This window comes from Rhinichthys klamathensis, unplaced genomic scaffold, assembly GCF_029890125.1.
Source record: "Rhinichthys klamathensis goyatoka isolate OS25496 unplaced genomic scaffold, OSU_Roscu_1.1 h1tg000060l_1, whole genome shotgun sequence".
Taxonomy (NCBI): Eukaryota; Metazoa; Chordata; class Actinopteri; order Cypriniformes; family Leuciscidae; genus Rhinichthys; species Rhinichthys klamathensis.
The window spans coordinates 3408478-3434914 of NW_026606605.1; the positions used below are offsets into that span (position 1 = coordinate 3408478).

A 26437-nucleotide genomic window follows, 5' to 3' on the forward strand; every position below is an offset into this window, starting at 1 on the left:
ACAAAGAACTGGTTCGCGCGCAGGCACCGGCTCCGAACCGGCTCTCAAAATGCGTTGGTGGAAAAGGGGTATAAGAGTAATTCACGAAGCATTTTAGCCCTAAAAGTAGCACCTAAGTCTGAGACAGCTTAAAAGAAGTCGAGAGGACTCCTAACTCACTAAGACCTATTCACAAAGGATTGTAGCGCATACCACCGCCTCTCGCAGTCGTCCGGGGTCCGCGACACAAGCGGGAATGCTGCATTGATCTGCAAACAAATCCTCTCCCATGTCTCACGCTTAGTTTTGCTTGATATCCCAGTGCCGAATTTCCCTTTTATTATGTTTTTTTTTTTTTTCAGCACCAACTGGGCCAGCAGCAGTAACTGATCCTGCGCCCAGTTGGGCTTCATTTTGCGTTTTGGCGATTTCATAATCCACCGTCATTCAACTATTACATTACTTCAATAGGAGCAACATTTCCTTGTTTTAAGTTTATTTTTCTATTTAGGCTAATATGATGTCAATTAACCAAGCAAGTGTTAATGCAAGTGTCGTTTTTCATTATTAGGCAAGTGGCGGTTTTCATTAGGGTATTAGGCTACCTTGATTTAATTTAATTTACGACTTTTCTTTCTCTCTCTGCCTTTTTAGAATTACACTTCACTGGGGCCTGCACAACATGTCATTATGCATTTCGATGACATTACTATTATTATTTTGTGTAGGACACAGACATATTTAGATGTCGTAATTCCATGATTTGTTGCGTCTGTGTTGCGTTCCGCATGATGGCCCTGTCATCTAACAACCAATCACCGTGATCATTGCGAGGAAGCTCGTGCATGAGAATTGACGTCATCTATAGCAACGAAGACTCACTCTTAGTTTAGGAGTTGTCATTTTTCCTTACTAAGTGTAGGTCTGAATGGCGTTGTGAATAACTTTTAAGAGAAAACTCCTAGCTAAAATATTTTAGTGCGATTTAGGAGTACTCCTAGTGGTAAGATAAAATTCTTTGTGAATACGGCCCCTGAAATGTATACCATTAACGTTGTTTTTCCCCCCCTCAAAGCTAAGTGGAACAAATAGCGGAACAAGCTGTCAGTCAGTAACTTCAGTGTGTGTAAAGCGCTGCTCATGCTTTCAGAGCTGCACGCTTTCATTGCTTTATCTGAATTAAATGCACATATCTCGCGTTTGCTCACGTACCAGCAACTACCCCTCCACGTGCCATATAGGTTGCAGACTCCTGGTTTAGGCGATTATAGAAATATAATTTCGGCAAAGAATAACTTTTGCTTTAAATAAATGTTGATTTAAAAGCAGCCTACTTTAGTGTAATATGTTACCATATCACGCTTAATGTAATTGTAATGTAACGATTGGGTGCTGATATCTAAATCAGAGAAAAAAAACATAGGTGTGGTGGGTAACGGGTGGATGATTTGTTTATAACAGTGGATTCGAGTGATGTTAGGGCTGATCCGCGCATCGCAAATGCATAGCAATTTGAAAGCAATTTATCTCTCAAAGCTTACAAATTCAAGTATTATGCAAATGTGAATTTACGCCTCAAACAAGACAAAACAAAATCCCCAAACTGCCTAATTAAATTAAGGGCAATCCTTAGCAGTTCTCATATGGTTCATCGCTTGTTTCTTGAAGAAATCAGCTTCTGCAATTTGATGGTTTGATTAGATTTAGAAGTTTTAGCCCTTTTAATTCCATACTCATTTTGAATTACTCAAAGATCATCTCAATTAACTAACATTACCTAAAATAAAAAAACCGGTATGTCAAAAATATCTTGATCCTCAACAATGCAGTCAAGGAAATGTAGTAAGAAAAAAGTTGCTCAAAAAGGAACCACATAATAGAACAAGTTCAATATCACAAATAATAATAGTTGCTATCTAACAACTATGGACTAGAATATTTTAATTCTAAAATTAATAACTATGGCCGGATAAAAGATCATAAGTTAAAACAATTTAAGAACATTCTTGCAAACTCCTTGGAATTTATGTTGTGTAATTCTTGAAAAATTTCAGTATTTATTTCCAGTATCAATATTTAAGAGCGGTATATTTGTAATTTTTTAAAGAGCCTGTCTCAAGATGGAAATAATTGGCTATAATTAATTTTAATTGGTTTAGAAAGCGGTATAAAGCGTGCCAGTGGTCAGCTTCAGCGCATGCAGCTCAAACGGCAATGCGCGACTAATAACTACGATTGGGACTGTCATATTGCATAACATTATACAGAACAAAATTGTTATAAAACGTTATGAATTCTTTGGGTTTGCTGTGTTTTAGCGTGTTGCTCCAGGATAAGCATATCCACAACAGGAGTTGCACGTTCTGACTAGCATGTAACTTTGCTCAAATTCACTTGTACATTCGCATCATGGTGTGCAGATATAATTTGTAATATGTTTATTTTGTACATCCGATTAATCTCATATGGGATGCGTTTCGTTGAGTTAAAATAACCCACTATCAAAAGCTCTTCAGTTTACCGATGTCCATTCAGCGCATGCAGCTCAAACAGTAATGCATGACTAATTAACTATGATTGGGGCTGTCATTCCATAACATTATAATGAGAACAATGAGAATTGTTGTGAATTAATTGGGTTGAGTTACCATGTTTCAGTGCATTGTTATAGAAGCATCCACAAAAGGAGTTATACATTCTGACTAGCACGCATCTGAGGCGGCGTTGTTGACACGTTGTAGGCTATTGGTCGTTATATTTGATTACATAATTTAATTAAATGATCAATCTCAGACTCATTTTACAATTCTACTAGGCCTTTATTAGACTAAAACCCTTCTCATTCATTTGGTGGGGAACATGTTTTGATCAGCATTTGCACACACTGTCATCCAGTTGGGTATTTGCCACGGCTGTAGATGCATCAGGGCTCGAATTTCGGCGCGGGATTGCGGGTATTGCGCATAATTCGAATCATTCCCGCAGATCTCCCATTTATAATGCGGGAAATTCCCGCAATCGTAATCCACACAGATAATAAAATCAAATCATTCTTTTAACAACTATCTTCCAGACGCAATTTCACAAACAGCGTGAGTGTTCAGCGGTGCCGCGCGTCTTCTATCTCTTCTCATAATGTGTTGTGCAAGGCAGGCATCAAGCGCTGCGGCGGCGATAATACACACTCGCGTTTTGGAGTCGGGACCATAGACTGTAAGGTCGGGACATGACGGAATATTCACTTGCACAATCGGGCCAGCAGTGCATCGTGACTGAAGTCTTTTTAAGTCTTACCAGTTTAAACATTCAAGCGATTTTAAACTAATCAGTGCTCGCGCGCTCTCTGAGATTATTTTCTATGCGCACATTCATAGAAAATCCGCCTCAAAAACAGCTGGCCAGTAACTATTTTTCGCGGATTATATTGCTTTAACACGCAAAATTGTCAATTTCGGTCTTTGTGAGTAGGCTATACTCTAAATATAGTCGGTTTTGTCTTTAATAAGCATAAAACGCATGCCAGTATAATGAACACGATCCGTGCACTAGCTCTTAAAGTGACGGCAGCCATATGTGTCTGTCATTAATTTTGTCGTCAAAACAACAAAAGATGGCTTTAAGTTAAAGGAATCAGGATTAATAGCCTATGTATTTAATTTATTCAGGACTAAAATACCACCCAGTGTTATTTTCCATTTGATTACTTTATTCAGTATCTGTATATGAATGTGTTAGACCTATTCAAAAACTTTTCTCTTTAATTGTCTTTATTTGTATCTTTATTCTATTGTATTTATTTGTGATACTTTTTTCAATTTAATCAAACAATTTGTGATACTTTTTTCAATTTAATCAAACAATTTAAATCAAGCTTCCTTGTGATGTGTAAATTCTTAACAACAATATTACCCCATTGTAAAAATGCAATGAGCGCAAACATTTAGGCAAGATAAATGTAATAATTTTGTTTGGAAAAAATGCATTAATTCATTTAAACGATGATTGATCATGGGAACATGTGTAACATCCCTAATGCATCCATTTCGATTGTGTAATCAATCGAGCCAATTACAATTCCGTCAACTGACTCGAGCATCTCACGCTGGCCTCGGGTAGTCTTTAAAGTCAAGCCCTGGAACACATCCTGTATCTGTGTGTGTGCTGTCTTACCTTTGGGGATTTAAGACAAGTAGAAGTTATCCTAACATTAAGAGTTTGTTTAAATTACTTTAAGGCCTTTTTCCCCCCCCAGATGTTTTTTTGTAATACAAAATGTTTAAAATTTTATTTTTAAAGTTTGAAAACAACATTTTTATTAAATGTTTCATGAATTCTGCCCAAGAACTTTAAAATTACTACCAATACTCTAAATTTGGGACACAAAGATGTAAGGTGCCACACTAATAATTGTAATGCAGCAAAATAAACTTGGTTGTTCCAAATAGGACAAACAAGCCAACATGGATTTGGTCAATGATAAATAAATGGTTACATACCATAATGTCATATTTTGTAGTGGATTAGGCTCACATATTCATTCTGCCCAAAAACAGATGACCTAGAGCAAAAGAGGTGACAAACTGACCAAGCATGGTCTGTTTTAACACATGGTGCTTATGAGATAAAACTCTAAGAACAAGACGTAACATATTGTGGTGTGGTCAATGATGACTTGTGTACTTGCTACCAAGTGTCTTGAACAAAGCTCTTGAAGTTTTAATGCCTCGAACCTCAATCTTTGGCAAATCCAGCGACTAGTTCTTCCCTTGAAGTGCTCATTGAAGAAGCTTGGGAAATCGTAAATATTTCCAGGTAGACTGACAAAATCCTAAGCATCCTGAAAATTAAAAAGCCAGCCAATCAGACTAGAGCCTGGTGTTCTGAAAAATCTCCAGCCATTTTGTGAGCATTATGCATTAGACAGCTGGTGAACAGTCCATGGGCATGCCGTATGAGGCTTAGATTAATGGTGGATAAATGGCTAAAATCCAAAAGAGTTCCAAACTCGAAGATACTTCGGAAGTCACGAACAAACCTGTTAAGGAAAAAAATGTGTAGAAAACCAACACAATAGACAATACATTTTACCACAATGTATCTTGTAAAATCTGTAAGTGAAGTTACCTTTTTCCAGCTCCATTCTTGATGTTAAAATTACCGTAATTACATAAGCCATGTGATTTAAATACAAAATGTTACATTAAAATGTTCACTAGCAACAAAATGTCATCTCATATTGCACATGGCGTTCAAATTAAGAAATATTTGTTTTAATAATTATAGTACCATTAATTTTTTTTAAATGTAGAAGGAAATGAAGAATGTAGAAGAAATCAAGCTAATTGGTAGCGGTGTCCTTGCTCCAATATCAAAATAGAGTTACAGAATAATGTCAAATCATATTGCACGTGTCATTCAAATTAAGAAATATTTGTATAAATTAAACTACCATTACCTTTTTTTTTTAAATGAACAATGTAGAAGTAAGCAAGCTAATTGGTAGCTGTGCCCTCGCTCCAAACGGCAATAGCAAAATAGAGTGACTTGTAAATGACCAATGGCATGGGTCAGGAATAAGGACCTTTTACACACAGAAATCTGGTCCATTTAACAAATGCCCAATATATAGGTGTCATATCATGCAAAGTGAAATTAAATGAATTTAGCAATTACATTAATAACTTCTAGATATAAATTTAATAGTAAGATAATTGTCAAATTAATTGCTTCTGTCTCCAGCTTTGACAGCAGCAGAACATGTGTTAGAAGAAAAGCTTGACAGTGTTAACAGTTACTTGGAGAAGACAGACAATTTAAATTGGTATATCACTCATTCCAAAATAACGGCTTGGTGGGATGTTAATCCCAATGTGTTTTTCCAAAAAAAATATATAAATTTTAAATTAATCAATGATATTACAATATAGAAGTCAAGCTTTAATCTGAAAAAATGCACCGTTATAATTATTCTAATAGAGAATTATTAACTTTTATTGTCTAACTGACCTAGAGAGTTTTACAAAGTTAAAAAAGGTGTAAACTATTTCTAGAAACAGTGTTTCCTCCAACACAAGCCTTGCTTCTTGTTTATTTTGATTTGTAGTTTGCATTATTCTTCAAATCATTTTTGTTTTTTTTCTAATCGTTAACAAGCTAATCTGCAATTGGGTCTTACTCCAATGCTTACTAATGGTTGCCATTAAGGTGTTGCAAATTTACAGAAATAACATTTTATGCAGCACCTCTCAAATCATACAAAGACATGAAGGGTAAAGCAAAGCAAGCAATTTCGTTGTCTTGGCACATTGAAAAATGCTACCAACTATGCAAATTGATTTTGGTTTGACTGGCAAAACGTAATACAATCCACTGAAACATTGAGGTGGTGCTGTGGATACTACACAAGCTAAATTTAACCATTTAAACTGTGCTTTCAAGAATAGATAAGTAGCAGTATTTTGAAGATTTTATTTTGAGTCATCCATCCTAACTAGAAAAGGATAAAATGGTAGAAATTAAAAATCACAACAAGTAACATGCTACTTGGTGAACAAGTATGTGTGTCCCTGTAACCACTGCACAAATAGTCGACTTTTACTAGTTCTACTAGTATAATAACTAGTGCTGGGTGATTTTTTTTTTTTTATATATATAAAAATAAGCTATTTCATATCCTGCAAAATGTTGTTCTCCAAACAATGTGCAAATTGAAGGCTATGAAAACATACAGTGGATGAATCCATGTAGGCTAGGCTGTAAATTGTGCAAAATAAGTTTAAGAAGCAATTTTAGAACGTAATATTTATATTTTAAAGTAATTAAAATCAAATAAAGGTTAATCTAATTAAAAAATAAAATAAAACAAAAGCACAGACTAATGTTAATTGGCAAGCGGTTGAAAGGAACATTCTCATCTTATAGTAATTATAATACATTTGTTGTATCTAGTACAATAGTCCCTTAACAGTTACTACTTGCCTGTACCATATGTACAACTTTAAAGAGTCTAAAAAATATCTTTGTAAAATGTATCTAAAATATTTCAGAATTATTGCAAGCAATCTGTTGGACATTCGTGCACACACACCGGTGCTCGTTCAGAGAAGTTTAGTGAAGACTTTCTTGCTGTCAGGATAAGCCTTAATGCAAAACAGAAATACTTGTGTAACTTTCTAACATTTCCAGCTGAGAATATACCCGCGAAACGCAAGTCATGTAGTGAGGAAAACATCTCGAACATCAGAGCAACTTAATATGAAGCATGTTTCATTTTGAAGACAAATTGGATCTTGCACTTTCCCACAGCAGCTCACTCTGGGAATAAATGGTAACGTCTTGTCACGTAAGACTTTTTGTGAAAATATATCTATATACCTTACAAAGTCTATACAACACCCAGACCTAACAAGATCATGTCAAATATAATGTTATAGTTTGAGTAATTAACCTATAATGACAGCAGTATACTTTTTAAATGGATACTTGTAAATCATGTAAACAAAATCAGATTTGTAATGTTTGTGAAAGTCAAGATTGCCATCCAAGAACAAACTCGGATTAGTTTGCTTTTCCAATCCCTTTTGGTTTCATAAAACTTAACAGGCATTGCTTGTGAATCAACCGTCCGCAGTCCCGCACATGGCAGGCATTAATGATTTGTTCCAAAAAGTAAATTTAATCAATGTTTTCCCATTCTTTCGCAAAGAAATTGAAGTGCAACAAATATTAATCAGAATATTTCCATTCAAGTTTCCAAGGATTCTGTCAAGAGCCAAAATGTTGTATGTCCATGACATTTTATATATTTATAAAAAAGACAGTAAAATGGTGATGTCCCAAAACAGCAATCACTATGGTTATATCAAAACATTGATCAGTATAAGCATTCCAACTGGTCCACAGCTTAACCAATGGTGAGTTTGGGGTGGGTTTATCCAACCATTGGAAGATGATGGTGGGAGTACACTGGAAAAATGTTTGAAGTAGTTTTTTCCTCAATACCACTTGGTGCCAATGATCCAACTAAACTATAGGTGGCAGCAAAAAAAAAAAAAACAACCTCAAACTACTGGTTTGCCAGTATAAACTTAAGAGAGAGAGAGAAAAAAAAAAACTTACTATAAAATAGATTAGTAGAATACTTTTTTCTGCGATTACGATCCACAGTTAACCTGTTTTGTCATTTAATTTTTTACTATAATTTATGATTGAAATCAATGCAATGTGTGTTCTTGCTGTAGAACTGGGGTCTAATTTGAAATGAAACCAAGTCATCTTGTTTAAACTATAATTCCAAACAATAAAAGAAAAGTAAATTGATACCACACCAGCAATCCATATTTAACTTAATAGCCAAGTTGTACAATGGCAATGCTAAATCTAAACTTTTAACTAATATAAAAATATCTAGGGCTGCCCCCTAATAGTCGACAAATTGTATTAATCTGTTAGCCAAAAAAAACACAAAAAAAGTGGCGAAGTCCGTGAGGGACAGATCGTTAACTGTGGGTGCTTGTGGTAATCCAAAGGTTTGCCCATCATCCATCAACCTCAAATATGGCATTTGAAACATGCAAGTAGTAGCTACTTTACATGGTTGCTCACTCTAACGTTAACCTAGATAAACGTGCGCTATTAACCGCGTATCCAAGTGCTTGTGCGGAGTGTGAAAGCTCAAGTATTATGGCGCTTACTGCATGCCTTTATCAGGGAAACTTAACACCATTTTTGGTCATACAGATAAGAGTAAAATATCAAAACTGTAAGAGTCTACTTAACAAAACGTCGTGCCTTTTTAAAATAAAGAAAACAAACATGATGTGCTTTCTGCCCTCTCGGTTTCCGCGAACTGGAGCGCGTCACAAAAATAAACCGAAACTCAGTATATAGGCTACTTGCATCACAGACATGAGAAATATATCTATAGAAAGCTTGAAATGTCTACTTTGAAATGAGCCAATTCAAATTTAAAACAAATACTCTGAAACATAATCTATATGAAAGGTGCATTTCTCTCTAAAGGCGCATCCAGCCACTAAACTGCAGAGATGGCGAGTCAGCATAGTCAACCTCATCTTTACAGATGACACGGACTTAGAACACACTAGTTTATTAATAAATTAAAATGTCTCGTTGCTATGAGCACGGAATAGAATAGGTAATATATTACGTCCATATATTAAATGCTCAGTATATACTCAAATTAATATAAAAGCCAGATTAGTCAACCAATGCCTCAATGAACGAATACTAGTCGATTAGAAAAATCTTTAGTCGGGGGCAGCCCTAAAGGTTTCATTAAGTACAACTCCAAGCAACAACCTTTAAGATGAAGAAAATGTCCTAGATGCCTATAGGTGTATGATGTGTCAGGTGTTAGATGCCTGACACATCACAAAATTAAACATTGTGCCAACAACACCTGAATGGGGTTTGGGAGAACCAACTGCACTCTTTATTGAAAAATGTACATGTAGTATTTTAAATGTGAATGGCACAGAACACAGCCATTGAAAGATCAGAACAAATTTACAATATTCACCAGCATAACACAAGTAACATGACAAGATAAAGACTAATTAGAAAGTGGATTACATGTTAGCAGCACTAAGCCAGCGCTGACTTCAATGGTTTTATTTAACCTATTAAGAATACAAAATAAAAATAGGACGAAAAGATCTTGCCACAAATGGGATGAGTTTTCAGGCTAAAATTGCAAGAAAATTCTTTAAACTTAAATACATCAATTGTGACTCCAGAACTGAGCCTCTGGAATTCCACATACAAACTTTGCTTTTAAAGTGCCAGATCAGAAGCGAGGCTTCTTGGCAGCTCCATCATATTCCTCACGGACCCTGCCAAATCCTGGGTTTCCAGCACCCATGCCCCTTGGACCACCAGGCCCACCTTGTGGGAAACGCTCATTGCGCTACACGGACCGTTTTCAGTTATGTATCAGTTGGGGATTTAGTTTTGTAGAAATTATGGAGTTTACATCCATGGGAATGGGAGAAAAGCAATAAAGGGTAACGAGTTCCATGAGTTCATATTTTGAGCAAAAGTATTATTTAAGTGGGATCCAAGGAAAACAATCGGCGAAACAGTTCCAACACGCAGATCCACAGGTGCCAGAGGTGACATAGGAAAAGGAAGAGAGGGTAATGTATTCATTAGTCAAATACCATTACATTGCATTCCAATAGCGCTGCTAAGATAAAAAAAAAAACTGCAGGATTCAAATATTAGATCGAGGCAGAATTGTCTCAAAGTTGAGCTTACTGTTGGATGCCCTAAACTTACGATTATGGCAAAGGGGTTTGTACTTCATTATTAGACAAAAACCCTCCTAGCCCAATGGGCAATTACAAATTCTTACATTATGAATAGAAAATTATATTTAATCAAAATGATTGTAAATCTTTTTGAAAATTAAGTTCTGAACATATGCGTTAAGTATTTATGAGTAGTTTTACTTTATTATACAAATCACATTTGAAAAAGTGGTTTTTACATTCAAAGAGATCTGATTTCAGATTTTTTTTTAAATGCTATTTTTGCTAACTATTTAGCCATCACTGATCAATTTTAGACATTTTTCTTAAATTTATTGTAATTATGATGTTCATCAGATATAGGCTAAGACACTTGTCAGAACATGCAGTGTGATAGTTAATTGGATGAAATAGAGGCAGTGCCTGAATGAGCAATCAGCATTTTCCTATTTGATCTTTTTTTCAAAGTTCAACTGAAAAGTTCAGCTCATGGAGACTACCGGTAACAAAAAGTAATGCAGTGAATCGAAATGTTACAGATTTCAGATTATCATAATTCTTTTAATACTGTGAAAGCATAAGGTTGTTAAAGTTTTATATTAAACATTGCCAATCTGCGAAAAGAACTGCCACTATAACCATTTGTTGCGAGTTTTTTTTCTTCAAAAATGGTTGACCGCTTAAAGTCAACATGAAACTAATTGCAAACCATTTTTGTTCTGTAAAGCAACATTTCCAAGCCAAACAATATTTAACATAGAAAAAAAATATATATTCTAAGGCAGGACTTGAAGGCGAGTTGAGGACTAGGCCTATTCTTCTCTTTAAACACAACCAGCACTCATAGACCTAAATTTAGGTGGTGTTGGTGAAATCAGCCAACAAAGAAAATAGTTTGAGGTGGAGCAAGTTATAACATTTTTTAAAATAAAAAAGCACAAAAACAGTAACTTGCATTGAAGAAAGTACATGGGGTCCATTTTGATTTCATGTTGACTTTAAAAGTTAAAAATATGAGATTCTTACCTACTAAAAGTTCATTCAGGTATACAACTAAACATTTTAAGACAAAATACTTGCCTTCAGAGTGACACTTAAAAAGATCATACAGTTTCAATACAGAATAAAGCCTCTTTCTGCTTTGCTAATCGCAAATTCCAGGGGTGAGTTCCACTTATGTTCAAATGAAACCACTAGCGAGTTTTATATCTGACAACAGGTCAGGATGAGATCATGCTCATAAGGTTTCACTTACAGATTCTACTCCTTAAATGCCTCTTTGAAATGTGGAGATATTTTATTCCTACTTGCTGAATCATATCGGACGGAAACCCCAATTCCCCCATTTCTAGCAACACTGCCTGTTAACTGGGGAAATCAAAAGGTTCAGCTATAAAAATACTGAGGTGAAAGTAGCACACAGGCAACCAGCTCAACAATCCAACAATTTGTAAAGCACTGGCCTTCCTGCTGAATTACTTTCCTGCAACACAGAGCTTCTCAGCAAAAGCTTGGGCAAGTAAAAATGTAATAGAAATTCACAGGTCTGTGATAATATGCATCATAGGGGTGTGCGATATATCATCTACGATAATATAGTAATTGTTGTTTTAACAATGTGCAATGTGACATTGAGTATGTCCCTCACTTTACAAAAACCAAACAAAAACATGGCTAGAGAGCACACTCACTGCGTGACTTACACTATTAAAATGCCGTAAAATCCCCATGTATTGAGTATTTGTCTTAGGCTTTATTTATACCTAGGGGCAGGGCTCCAGACTAACTTTTCCACTGGTTGCACTGGTGCTACCAACTTTCTCAGTTGGTCGCACCAGCATATGATTTGGTCGCACTTTGTTTTTTTTTTGCTACATGCCCTGGGATTAATCAATGCATGCTGAGCTGATGAATAGTGGTTTTAAATGGACCAAGGCTAGCAAAGGCTTTCTGGGTTGCAGCAGAAATACCTGTAATATATTAATTATCATTGTCAAATTTCAGGATTTTGGACAGTAATTTTAATCTGTAATTTTAAGCATTTTACATTTGAATTATATACAATCTATCTATTTACATTTGAATCATATTCTATCTATCTGTCTATTATCATCTTTCTATCTTTTAAAAATCATTAAACATTCAAATGTATGCATTACATTTTAAAAGATTAGAGTATTATAATAAACTGATACAGATTTTTCATTATCAAAGTTTATAGTTGTAACAAAAAGCAGAAATCTCACACTCCTTACCTTCTGCATTTTATAATAATTTCCTTTTCCTCTGTCGAGCGATCATGAGTAATCGCTCGACAGAGGAAAATATAACCGCTGAAAAGACGTAGGAGGAAGGGACTCCTTCGTGAGACCATTTTTATATGCCTTAATTCGTGAATTCGTAATTGGCGCGTTTCACCATCAGTGTGCAATGCGCGTGACGTCTACGTTCGTCAATAAATAAACTGCAAGTGTCTTGCGGAAGAACATTGTAGACGGAACTTCTCTCCGTTAATGTCTATGGCGAGTCACGCAGGCACTGGGCTACTCCGCAGCCGAGACGACCCCGGGATAAAATAGTCAGAATATAAACACTTATTATAGGCGTACCGTAGTGATTCAGAATAAGTCAAAAACACAGTTTGGAAAATGGATTCATGATGTAGCCTACTCGTTCATTTTGAACATAAGTTACGGACTGCAGCAGCTGATACAACGGCGTTCTGTTGCTCAAGCGTCCACTCGCACAAATGCGACCACATAACATTTTAACTCGCACATTCTCAAAAAATGGTCGCAGTCTGGAACCCTGCCTAGGGGTGTAACAGTTCACAAAATTCACGGTTCGGTTCGATACAGCGGTGTCACGGTTCGGTACGTTTTCGATAAAGCAAAAAGAAAGAAATGCCAGAGAAATTTCCTATTTATTAAAAGAAAAAATATTTTTAAATAGGTGTGAGTTTTCCTACATCTTGAAACTTTTAGTTTTATAAATGGGGGTATATCTTTGAAGGATGAACAAATAATGTTTTGGTGATCACATTTAAAATAACATTTAAATATGATAATATTTGAGTTTTGAAGTGCTGGAAAAAGATGCGTGACGTACTTGAAAGCATTTTACTATTTTTGCCAAACTTACATGGGTACAAGTTAGTGTTACTACATTAAATCCATGGTGGATGTTGCTGATCTGTGGACTTAAAACATAACCATTTCATTCATGGCACAATGTTTCTCCTGGTTTCCACGTCAGCGCTGTTTGGTCCGTTAATAAAGGAGAAATGTGAATGCTTCTCACTAGATCTCAATGCAGTGTTCCCACCACCTACTGGTGATTTAGTTTCATATTTAAAGTATCTATTCAATTTGAAAATCATTTCATATCAAGGTTTCATTTTTAAAACAACATTTTTGCAGTTGCAACTGTAGGTTAAGTGCATTTGTCATCCCTGAACAGCATTTAACAGTCTGTGTAAATACATCTAAATGCCACTTCAGACGCAACTTCTGCATTTCCTTTGCATTGCAAAGAGGGATTTAGTTGATACCAAGTTCATTTGATAACCTAGTTTATTTGATAGGGTCCAATAGTGTCTAATTCTAATTGAATATTGATCAAATGTAATATTTGACAAATGATGCATTGGCTACATTTAATTTGGTAAGAAAAATTGCCCTCATAAAAAGGTAAAAATTAAGATATTGAAAAATTCAAATTAAGCTTATATGATTTTTTTTTTATTTCTGTCACTTCTGCGAACGGACCACTGCACAGAACATGAAAAATAACAAACACTTTAGGACTCAGCAGTCCATGGCCGTCCTAAATCTGCCAAGGTACCAGCACAACACACTAAGCAAAGTCATTATTAGCAAAATCCCAAAAAATATTGAGATATTTTGTCAATATCGCACACCCCTAAATTATGGTCTTAAAAGGTTTAAATGGTAAGTTTCATAGTGTAGCTAGTAGCTACATAATACAAACTGCTGTTGTACTTGTTTCGAGACCTAAATGCTTAAACTCTTGAATTGAAATAGTAGAAATATCCAAAGCACACCAGAAAAAAACTGAATTATTTCTTGACAATTAAAGAATGTGTGCCATCGTGTTTAAGCAGACACCTTATCTATTTACTTTACAGCAAATGTGGGTCAAACCCAACTCCAATCTCACCATCCAATGAATTGCCAACCAGGACACCTCCAACCAGCTACTCAAAAGCTCAGCCACAGTCACTATAACTTAATTTCATCTTCATTTTGTGATTAAGTTGCTCAAGTTTATCTGCACTAAATGCCCAGTCTCTCAAAATGACAAAAAAAGAGCTCCAAGCATGGAAATAGCATTTCCATGCGATTACCATCGCAGCACTGACATGGATTTGCAACAGTTAAAAAAATAATAATAATAAAAAAAAACCTACAAAAGTATTTCACCACAAAAACAGGCACAGCATTTTATAGGGTATTGTTTCACCACATACGGTTTCACCGACCAGGACTTGTGTTTGAAAAGATGGCACATTGCTAATTCAAAGGCTACACATCAAACAGAGCGCAAACATGCCTGTCTTTATTTGCAATTTAGACAGGACTTACAAGTACATGTTGCAAGCAGGTGTATAAAAATTCATGGGCCTTAGTGCAGACAGACTTGCAAAAGCAACAAGAGAAGCAACCTGTGAGGGGAGCTGAGCTTGAGTGCTGACAACTTCTGCCACTAGATGGAGGGACTAATAAAAATCACAAAAGGGATCAAAAACACACTTCCCACTGACGGGTCTACAAATAATCCATCCACACCTAACTTGTAAACCTTCAAACACAAAATGGCCTCAGTTCCTATGAACCACAATAGCTCAACTCAAAGATTAGCAAGCATTCAATACACGCACATACTCCCGCCACATTCACTCCAGCTTTCAACTCAGTAATACATTACCATTTCGTTGGACGCCATGCCCCCTGGTGCAGATCCCCCCATTCCTTGGTGTCCTTCAAAATTCATTCCTGCCAATGGGAACTTCTGGCCAGGTGACCCAAACGGCATATCTGTTTATATTTTTAAAAAGGCATACATTAGTTTCATTAACCCTTAAAAGCATGCAAAGATCTCACAGCAATTTAGGTTTAAGTTCCACAACCTGAAGGTAAATATCTATCAATTAAATAAAAAATAAATATCAATAGGGAAGGCATGTGGTAGATTGTGCAACAGGTTTTTCGGCAACGTTTTGATCATGCTGATAATTTGGAAGTTATCAGTTATAAATTGTATGAATTTTCAAACAATAAATAAGACTTTCATATAAAAAGTAACAGTATTGAGATTTGATGTGAGGCGTGCTACAATGTTCTGATCATTTATCAACTGAAACCAGCATAGACTGAAGATCGATTCTTGAATCCCAAGAATTGATATCGGTTCATAAAAATGAGAATAGATTAAAATTTAGAAAATCAATATTTTACCCAGTCCTAGTATAAAATATATCATCATATATACTGAGGTGCAATATGCATGGTTTTAACTGTGGTTATGACCTAAATGTATGGTACTATGGAAGACCAATGGTTAATTTTAATAATAATGCTGTCACGATTCCACAATTAAAGTCAAGTATTCAATTTAAAAAAATCCTCCAATGCAATTTACCAGTGTCGAGTAAAAATACCGGAAATACCATTCCACAGACGTACAACCAAGAAGCTTTGCGCAATATCCAGGGATGGAAATTAACTTTTTTGTCCACCTGCCACTGTGGCTGGTGGATTCCACAATCTACCAGCCACTCAAAGTTTTACCAGCCACTTTCTTGTTTTTAACTGACAATGTAGTGCTGGGCGGTTTGACAAATTTATATCATTTTTTTTATTTTTTTTTATTATGCCAGTTTTCTGGTTTATGACAGTTTTTTTTTAGAATGCATAATCAGGTGTTCAAAGCATTTTCTACTGGTTGAGAGAGGAATTACTGCAGTAAATTGACTTAGGATAGTCTATTTTACTGTCATTAGTGAATATTGTAGAACAATTCCACACCTATAGTGATATAGGTTTGCATGGCCCTAGAAAATTATGCTGTTGTTTACAAATAAGAGGCAGTCATGATTCTAATGAAGTGAGGAATCAGAATCCAAAGACAATTGCAGTCAAAATACAGAACTTTTTAGTTTCGGGTTGTATTTAATATAATAAAACCCGTCAAATCGTCCGCTTTTTGGCAGTGGCCAAAGCAAATTTTGTCAAAGCGTAATGAAAATATAAACCGGTTTTCGGTTTGAACCGGTTTACCACCAAGCACTATGACAAAGCCTTTTTTTGATCGGTGAGTGTTGGAGAATAGAATGACTGCTGCGCTTGACAGGGCGCATAACGAGCAGAGAAAGAGAGAGCGCTCCGGCCGCGCACGCGCACTCTAACGTCTTCAAACAACATGAGCGCTGTCTTGCTCTCTCTCCCCACAGTTTCACGTGGAGATTTTTAGAGATTGGAGACACTAGGCCTACACTCAAAGAACAACATCTCAACACTAAATTATAAAGGCCTGTCTCATATAGACGCCTTTGGGAAAATAAAAGCCCAGGCTTTTATTTGAAGTTTTATGCTAGTTCTGCAGCATCCATCTTCCCTGTAACGGAACACCAGAGCACTGCTGTTTACTTTTACTGTCTATGGTTTACCCTCGCATCGCAGTCGCTGCTTAGAAGTGCAACATTGTAAAGGGTCCGTCTGAAACAGTGTCGCGTAACGTTCGTTCCGCCGTTGTAATTAAATACACCGGTATGGCGGTTTATTAAAAATCAATATCGTAATGAAAATATAAACCGGTTTTCGGTTTGAACCGGTTTACCACCAAGCACTATGACAATGTGTAAAAAATTAAATACTACAAGATCTACAATATTTAAGCCGTTTATTCCATAGGGTAAAGTCTCAAGGTGTGCCTCCTCTAAAACTGTCCGGGTGAAACAGCATGCTACTTTTATTTACCCGCCACGTTGGCTGGTAGGTGAAGCGAGTTTACCAGCCACAACACAAAATCACCAGCATTTGGCTGGTGCTAAGGCCATCCTTAAAAATATTCTTGTTTGCCGTAACCCGACCGACCCTGTCGAATTAGGACCGACCCAATTATTTATTTTTTTCCCCTTTTAGTCCGACCGACTTGCCGGTTGTAAACTTGCATTAAGACCGACCGATTTTTTTTTACTCTTCAAACAACTAACACAAATGCAATAAAATAATATAAATTATATTATAGTAAGTATTGTGAATATAAATTGCGTAGGCTATGTTCTTTCTTTTAAATAAAACCCCGTGGCGTCATCTATTATGATTATGTTTACACCATTGGTTTATGCATGTCACATGGCCTGTGCGTTCGCTTCGTTTCATTCAATGTCAATGGTTCGCGCTCGGTGATGATGGCTGCGGCGCGGCTGCTTGTGAAATACGTCTGTATATGAGCCTACATTTAGTCGCTCATTATTCGAAATTCTTAATGGTCAAATAGGAGAATAGGGAATCGATGTTAACGGCCTTTTCTCGGAGCGCGTCCAGCTCGTCATGATATGCCCACCGCGAACGCGCGTCACACAGCAACTGCAGGCTCTGACAAACAAACACACATAAGAGTGGGAAGCCAAACACACCGAAAGTGGGACAAACGGCACGGTGTTACAGAGTTCGCGCTGCGCTGACTTGTAATCTGCGTGGCTCAATGGACCGAGCCGCGACAGACTCGACAGCGCAGAGAGAAGTGTTTGCTTGCACCAGCCAATGGTCAGCGCGGCGCAAACTAATCTCACCAGCGCCGCGCTGACCAATAAAACAGCACATCCCATACCGAAATGTACTAAATAGCACAAAAGAAAATCGACCATTCCATAATATGTCAGGACTACTTAATAGGCCTATAGTTTCTACAATGCGCCTAGCCATTTGACCTCACTGATTTCCGTTAATAGCAGATGTTTATGGGTCAAATCTCTCACCCTGCAACTTTTTGTTACCCTCCTTTCCTGCCCCTAGACCAGAAAGGGGGCTTGTAATAGTATGGGTCAAATGTAAACGAATGGTGCCAAACGCGCTGTTTTATTGGTCGGCGTGGCGCTGGTGAGATTAGTCATTTTAATTTATTTGTTTCCCTCTGAAAATCCACTTTCATGGAAATCTAGTGGCTCCTTTTTTTTCTTCTTTTTTTGATTCAGCCTATTTTTTTTTCCAAATGAATGCAGCTGGAATTAATGCAATAAATATGTTTTTTTGACAAAGATTTCAAATTGTTTGTGGTCTATAACCTGTATCAGAATGAGGTTCGCAATGGTGGGCCCGAAGGCATGGGTTGAAGACCCAGTCAGTGACGTCACGATATGTAAATTTGTTTAGATTCATACCGACGTAATCACCATGACCAAAATTATCCTTTTTTTTTTTACATTGAATCTTGAAAAAAAAAATATATAGACCTACCGACCCTTTTTTTTTTTTTTTATTGCTGTTACTGCAAACCAAAATATTTTTAAGGATGGCCTAATTTCCATCCCTAAATATCACTACGTAAAATCTCGAGGCCAACAGAGAAGGAAATGAATAGTTGAATAAAGTCGTTATTTTTGTTTGTTTTTTGCGGACAAAGTATTCTCGTCGCTTGATAAACTTAAGATTGAGTCAGTGTAGTCCCTTGGACTATTTTAACGATGTCTTTAACTTTTGGGCCGGCCAGTTTCGATCCCTTAAGAAGCCTATGGAGGAGTGATCCAGCTCTCAGATTTAATCAAAGATATCTTGATTTGTGTTCCGAAGATGAACGAAAGTCTTACGGGGTTGGAACAACATGAGGGTGAGTAATACTGACAGAATTTTCATTTTGGGGTTAACTAACCCTTTAAAATGTTCTTTTGGGAACGCAAAATTCACCATTTCACCAGATTTGCAAGGAAAATCAACACAGGAGAATATGTAAGTGTTTATAAATATGTGAACTGTTGTTCATCGTGATTTTAAAGTAAGCTTAAAACCTTGCTCTGAGTTTGAATGTCCACAGCTTACTTGTTTAAGACATTACAGTGGTTGTAGCATTTCTATCATAAAGTGGCCAAATATTAAAGATTAGGTAAACATTTGAATTAAAATGTCATTTGGCCAATATTAAACCATTTTATCTGCAGTTGTTGCTGTCTATTCTATGCTGCTGCTTATTCATGATCAATTTTGTTAATCTTACATGAGTTACACAGGTTTCCTTAAATGATACTTGCATACCTTTTTAATAATGAGAAAATGTAATTTGTTTTTTGACAGGTGTGTGTAACCATTGCATGTATTGAAAACAGATTTTCTACCATTATTGTTTTTTTTAAACATGTTTCTGAAAGAGGGAGTAGTGAAGGACAAAAGTAATGGTTTCAAAAGAGTGTTAACCAATTAGGAATGTAAGGTGACAAACCGAAGGTTTTAAGCAGGTTGCTTCCCAATGGAGGTTATGCCGTACATGTAAGGGCTAGGTTTTGATTGATGAGCATGGAGATTATATATATTTCACCCTTTTTAATTTTATTACTGAGCATTGGGCCACTCTCTCTGTCATACACTAGGAGAAAAACTCAGATATATTGCCTTTTGTGTTTCTCTCTCTCTGTGAGCCATTTTTTAAAGCTAATCAACAAATGCTGTGAGAAGCAACTTGGGAATAATGAGTTTAGTGAGTCAGGTGAGATTATCTTCACGAACATCCGGTGGGTATGCATATTATGGGATGTCGATGAACCAGAAAATTTACTTATATGATAAAAGTAGGAGGCCCTATGATAATCTGCTCATTTGTTTATCCAATCAACTTTGAAAGTCTTTGTTCAATGAAAAATGTATATGTATGATTTGACTGAATTAATACTGTTTTGCTTGGAGCTCTCTAGTTATGTTTCGGCTTAAGAGAGACTACCCTGAATTTCAATTTTCAGAAATAAATTTGGCTCAATATTTTTACTATTGAGTGGCCTGTAGGGGTGTAACGGTACATGTATTCGTATTGAACCGTTTCGGTTCGAGGCTTCCGGTTCGGTACGCATACAAACCGAACGATTCCTTGGACCATTTTTCCTGCCGACAAAATTTGCGCTGGCGCGACCACCACAACGTTGCGCAACATCAAATGGCAAGCGTAATGAAAGCGGAACGAAACTGCGCTATTGTGCTTCACGGATCGTTTATCAGTTCGGAGCAGCAACATCTGTGCAGCGCGAGCCGATCTCGATCAAGCGACACTGTTACAACACAGCGCTAAGAGATCCAGTAAAGAAAACATTTGAATTCGCCACTGAAGTAATAACATCGCTGCGAGATCTAGTGAGAAGCATTCAAATTTCTCCGTTATTAACCGTAGATCTCTATTAGATCAAACAGCGCTGACGTGGACACCAGGAGAAACATTGTGCCGTGAATGAACTAGTAATACTTTACGTCCACAGACCAGCAACATTCACCATGGATTTAATATAGTAACTCTAACTGTAACCAGTTTGGCTGGAATAGTGAAATACTTTCAAGTACTTCACACATCTTTTTCCAGCACTTCAAAACTCAAATATTATATAAATAAATAGCCTATATGAATAGTTCAGATGCAAAAGCCTCTATAAGTGCCATTTGAAATTTTCTTCTAGAATGATCATTTTTATGAAGCTTGTACATTTAAGTTCAGTAATTTCACTCAAATGACAATTAATAGGCAATCTTCATTGCCATTTAAGTGAAATTACTGAACTTAAATATACAAGCTTGATAAAAATGATCATTCTAGAAGAAAATTTCAAATGGCTTTTGCATCTAAACTCTTCATATATTTAAATGTTATTTTTAATGTGATGACCAAAACATTATTTGTTCATCCTTCAAAGATGGTTCATTTATAAATCTGAAAGTTTCAAGATGAAGGAAAACTCACACTTATTTAAAAAATATTTTTTCTTTTAAAGGGATACTCCACTTTTTTTGGAAATAGGCTCATTTTACAACTCCCTCAGAGTTAAACTGTTGAGTTTTACCGTTTTTGAATCCATTCAGCCGATCTCCGGTTCTGACGGTACCACTTTTAGCATAGCTTAGCATACATCATTGAAGTGGACAAGACCATTAGCATTTCTCAAACAAAAATCACCAAAGAGCAGCAGGCGTAATGATATGACGCAGCGCCTGAAAATAGGCCACCTTCCGTCAACACAACGGAACTATTTTCAGGCGCTGTGTCATATCATTACGCCTGCTGCTCTCATGGTGCGGCAGTGAAGTTTCTTGATTATTACGCAGGAATGAGAGTATAGTTCCTAGCCATATCAGCCTAGAAAATCGCAACTTTACATCTTCCGTCGGTCTTAGTGCACGATGTAACTACAGAAGAGTCAAGTTTTAAATAGGAAAAATATCTAAACTCTTTGGTGATTTTTGTTTGAGAACTGCTAATGGTCTTGTCCACTTCAATGATGTATGCTAAGCTATGCTAAAAGTGGTACCGCCAGAACCGGAGATCGGCTGAATGGATTCAAAAACGGTCAAACTCAACAGTTTAACTCTGGGGGAGTTGTAAAATGAGCCTATTTCCAAAAAAGTGGAGTATCCCTTTAACAAATGGGAAATTTCTCTGGCATTTCTTACTTTTTGCTGTATGGAAAACGTACCGAACCGTGACTTTAAAACCGAGGTACGTACCGAACCGTGATTTTTGTGTACCGTTACACCCCTAGTGGCCTGAATTTAATCTTAACTTCCACCACACTACTACGGTCAACTCAAGCTTCTGCCAAATGTGCATTTCTAAGAGACAAAACATGTAGTATTATTTATATTGCAGACTGAACTGCAAACTGTGCCGAAGACGCACGTAAAAGTCAGGCAACATGTGTCATGATTTGAAACCGTATCACCTGTTATAACATGCAAAAACTAAGAAATTAATTTTTCTATTAAGATGTTTATTTTGTTAAGGAAAAATGACTGGAAAAAAAGTGTAATGAATTCAAAAATGAGAGATGTTTGTCATGTTCTGACAAAGAGTAGTTTAAAACCAAATTTCAGGTTTGTACAACTTTCACATAAGAGCAAAAATCTGCCTTTAAAAGACTTTACATTGATCCTGATAATTATAGATCGTGACGGATATGAAAAACTTACACGATAACCCAGCCCTACAATACAACAGGCTTTATAGGGTTAACAGACAATGGAGTGTTGGAATACTGAATTTTTAGACAGTGAACCACAGAGGAATGCTAAAAATATTGAATTGTTTATTACACTTGTTATCCACATATATATATATATATATATATATTTGAATTATATCAGCAGACAACAGCATGTTCATTTTATGAGTTTTTAGATCTAGAATGCATCTTACCAGCCAACCCCAGGCCTCCACTAGAATTCATTCTCATCTCCCTTTCTCTCTGTAAAAAAAAAGGGAGGAAATGGTTTTATTTAAAAGGTTTCAACAAATATGGCATTTAAATGCTAAGAGCTTTCTAACTGCATTACTTACATTATCCATGAAGCCACCCATTCTGTAAGACTCCTCACGTTTACGCCTCATCTGTTCTTCAAGTTCCCTCTGCCGCATCATCTCCTCCTCTCTCCTACGGCGTTCCTCTTCCTGCCTGTGGGTGGCAACAATTACTCAGTTAACTACTATCACAGCAAGGGTTTCCAGCACCACAATACACAACATGAGACATACCTGAGTTGCATCTCTTTACGTTTCTGCATCTCCTGACTGTGCATTTCTTCCATCCGACGAAGTTCCTCTTGACGTCTAAGAAGGTCTTTAAACAAAATATACCACACAAACAATCATTCATCCCATAATCTTAATTAATTTTTCTTTTAAACGCAGTAAAAATGCCAAAAACAAATACACTGACTCAAGAGACAATACTCACCCTGTCTGAGCATGTTCGCTTGATGCTCATGATAGGCATCTTCCATCTCCCCTTCCAGCTTTTCACGGGCCTCACGTATGTTTTTTTCCACTTGCTGCCTCTGTTGTTTCTCCATCTCATCAAGGGACTTCCATCGCTGTGAGTATTCAAACTCAAAGGTGCCAGGACGGGCAAACCGAGGAGGTTGATCTCGCTCTCTGAGGACAAATCAAAGCCAATTAACAAACGTATATTATTATGACCACAACACAAAACAACATATTAACTACTAATCACAAGAGACTTTGAATCTGGTCACAGAATGTAAAATAAACATGATTTTTTTTGGAACTTACTTCTGATAACTGGGGTTCTTCTGTGCAAGTTTCTCTGGCAAACCATCCTCATCATCGTACTGCTCTAACAATTCAACCACAATCGGACGGGGTGACCTATAAAAATAATAAAATGATGTAAAGATATTTTCTACAAGTCTATCCAGTAAAAAGAATGATCATTTTATGAGACCATATGGTCATTGTACATATTATAATAACTTACGATGTGAGAAGGAACACTCCATCACTGATACGATCAATAGCCTTCCGTGCAGCTGGTTTGGAAGAAAACTCAACAATGCCCTTCCCCGTTGAGCGGCCACGGTCATCTACGATAACTACAGCCCTCTCCACCACTCCAAACTGAGAGAAGGCCTCCTCCAGCAGCTCATTGGACACAAATGGAGATAAGTTGCGCACAGAAAGTGCAGCAGAATGAGTGGCAAAACGAACTCTGAGAGGCCTGCCTTTCATCGGAATATCATCCAGCTCAGCTTTTGCAACCTCTGCCAAAGCACGGGATTCCTTAAAATACACAAAGACTAAATTAGGCATATTTAAAAATAGGCTACTTAACACCTACAAGGAATTAGTTATAAGTCTCACCAGCCTGATGAATCCAAAACCTTTGCTTTGATTGATGAAAATCTCACTGGGTTCCCCATACTTTGCAAACAATTTCCTGAATTCGGTTTCAGTGATGTCGTTCGGTAGGTTCCCAATAAACAGACGGCAGCGTTGAGTGTAGGTTTTCTCCCCAGGCTTGCGCAGCAAAGATAGCGTTGCCTTCAATTCCTAAATCCCAAAAAAAAAAAAAAAAAAAAAATCACAATAAAAGTCAACATCTGCTGGTAAACCTATCGTGGGGCTAAATTTGAGCGCCATATTGCAAATCAATAAATGTTACTTCACAATGCTTGCGAACGTATTCATCTACAATGCAAACACAAACATGACCTATATTTATCAAACAACTAACGTCAGGCCACACTAAAACATCGAAATTATAGCAAAACGCGTTCTTAACGTTCGTAAAGCGAAATAAACGTCAAAAAGTCACACTTAATGCACTTTATACAGACAGAGCGACCGAAACATCGGGGGACCAGTAATGAGTCCAACCTTTGTTTCAACGTCTACAAAATGGCGGATCTGACTCTGTACCCCGCACTACTGAAAATGTTTTAAAACGACAAATTTATAAATCTAACGTACACCAATCCCTCAAATTATCAATAAAAACGACTAACGTTATTTTACGTTTTATCCAAGAATTAAGTTATTTTACCTGAGGCTGAGAGCCTTCGTTGCTCGTGTTACTCTGTTGTTGCGGTGGTAGCATCTTTTCCGGTTCTTTCTGCATGGGAACAGGCTGTTTTTGACCATTCCCCACTCCACCTTTTGGCTGGTTCTTTCTGATCTGGTTCTGTGGGGAACCGAGATCTGGGGTTTTCGCGTTATTCTGTGGCGGTGGAGACTGGATTTGTGGTGAAGACTGGATCTTCTGTGGCGGTGGAGACTGGATCTGCGGCGGAGACTGGATCTGCGGCGGAGACTGGATCTTCGGCGGAGCGGCGATGGCGGTCTGTTGAGGCGAAGGGCCTTTGTTGTTGCTTTGCTGGGCCAGACCAGGGCCTTGTGCTGGAGGTGACTGGACCACTGGCTTGGATTCCTGCGGCTTCGGTGTTATAGGGGCCTGGTTGGGCTGGTTTCCCTGATTCGGCTTAAACCCACCACCCATATGGTGTCCTCGGTTTTGATAAGGATGCTGGTTTTGATTTCGAAAGTTAGGGTTTCCCATCCCACCACGCATTCCCATTCCCATTCCTCCGCGGCCTCGATGCTGGAATCCTCCACGGTTACGGGAGCGGTCACGAGACATTTTCTCACAAGCGGGAAGGAAAAACCGTTAAAAAACCTTTCGAGAGTAATAGATTAGGCTAAATAGCGCACTATATTCAAAACTAACGCTTAGATGCCGACGAGGAGTGGATAACAGGCTCTCTAAATGCTGGCTTTGTAAAATGGCCGTTGGTTGCGTGAGAGGATCGTAGAAATGGGAGGCATGACGTGCTCAAGAGCCTCCGCCCCAAATCAGTTCCTACGGTCCAAATGGTTAATGGCGCGCTCTAGTGGCGCTCGTGGGTTCAACCATTACTTTGTGTACTAAAAGTAGGCCACTTGGCTTTTTCAGTTTTTACCATAGACTGTATAAAACTGTGTTTTACATGTAGGGAATGTATTTCGAGGTAGCCGACTTTTTATCGGACGATGGTAAACTACCCAAATATAGGCTACAATGAGTAAAAGCAATTAAATATACTATTTTAAACTATAGCTTACTACTTTAGTCCCCATAAAGTAAATGAAATGAATGAAGTAAATAAAAAAAATAAAAAATTGGGCTTTTATTGTGAATATGTTATGAATGAGGCATTTATATAGCGCTTTCATATGTACTACTGTACACCCAAAGCGCTTTACAATCATATCAGGGGTTCTCTCCTCAACCAGCACCAGTGTGCAGCATCCACTTGGATGATGCGACGGCACGTCAGCCACAGTACAACGGCGCCAGTGCGCTCACCACACACCAGCTATAGGTGGAGAGGAGAGAGAGTGATAGAGCCAATTCAGTGGATGGGGATTAGGAGGATTGGCAGGGGCCAATGGGTGGAATGTGGCCAGGACACCGGGGTTACACCCCTACTCTTTACGAGTAGTGCCATGGGATTTTTAATGACCACAGAGAGTCAGGGCCTCAGTTTAACGTCTCATCCGAAGGATGAATTTGCCTAACTAATATGGTTATGAATATGCCTTACTGTTATAAGTGTGCTCCAAAACAATTTGCACATTTAGAAGAAATAAGCATTTAAAACTTAAAATCATTGATCCATATTGGCAGACATGAGAGGCTGATGACATCA

General features: G+C 37.3%; 1 protein-coding gene across 2 annotated transcripts in view; it reads right to left on the minus strand.

Moving 5' to 3' along the window:
- sfpq (splicing factor proline/glutamine-rich) overlaps positions 1–25549 on the minus strand; it is a 34627-nt gene extending 9078 nt beyond the window's left edge. Inside the window, exons 1-10 of one of the 2 annotated variants that reach the window (XM_056249707.1) lie at positions 24796–25549; positions 24114–24302; positions 23731–24032; positions 23526–23621; positions 23191–23387; positions 22989–23073; positions 22794–22908; positions 22653–22701; positions 15198–15307; positions 9406–9907 (exon numbers count right to left, since the gene is read on the minus strand). In XM_056249707.1, coding sequence (XP_056105682.1) covers positions 9788–9907; positions 15198–15307; positions 22653–22701; positions 22794–22908; positions 22989–23073; positions 23191–23387; positions 23526–23621; positions 23731–24032; positions 24114–24302; positions 24796–25389 — 1857 coding nt within the window. In that variant the 5' untranslated portion in view covers positions 25390–25549 and the 3' untranslated portion in view covers positions 9406–9787. Of the gene's footprint in view, positions 1–9405; positions 9908–15197; positions 15308–22652; positions 22702–22793; positions 22909–22988; positions 23074–23190; positions 23388–23525; positions 23622–23730; positions 24033–24113; positions 24303–24795 lie in introns of those variants that run through there. The other variant, XM_056249708.1, reaches the window with a different exon arrangement.
- Positions 25550–26437: the final 888 nt, after the last annotated feature.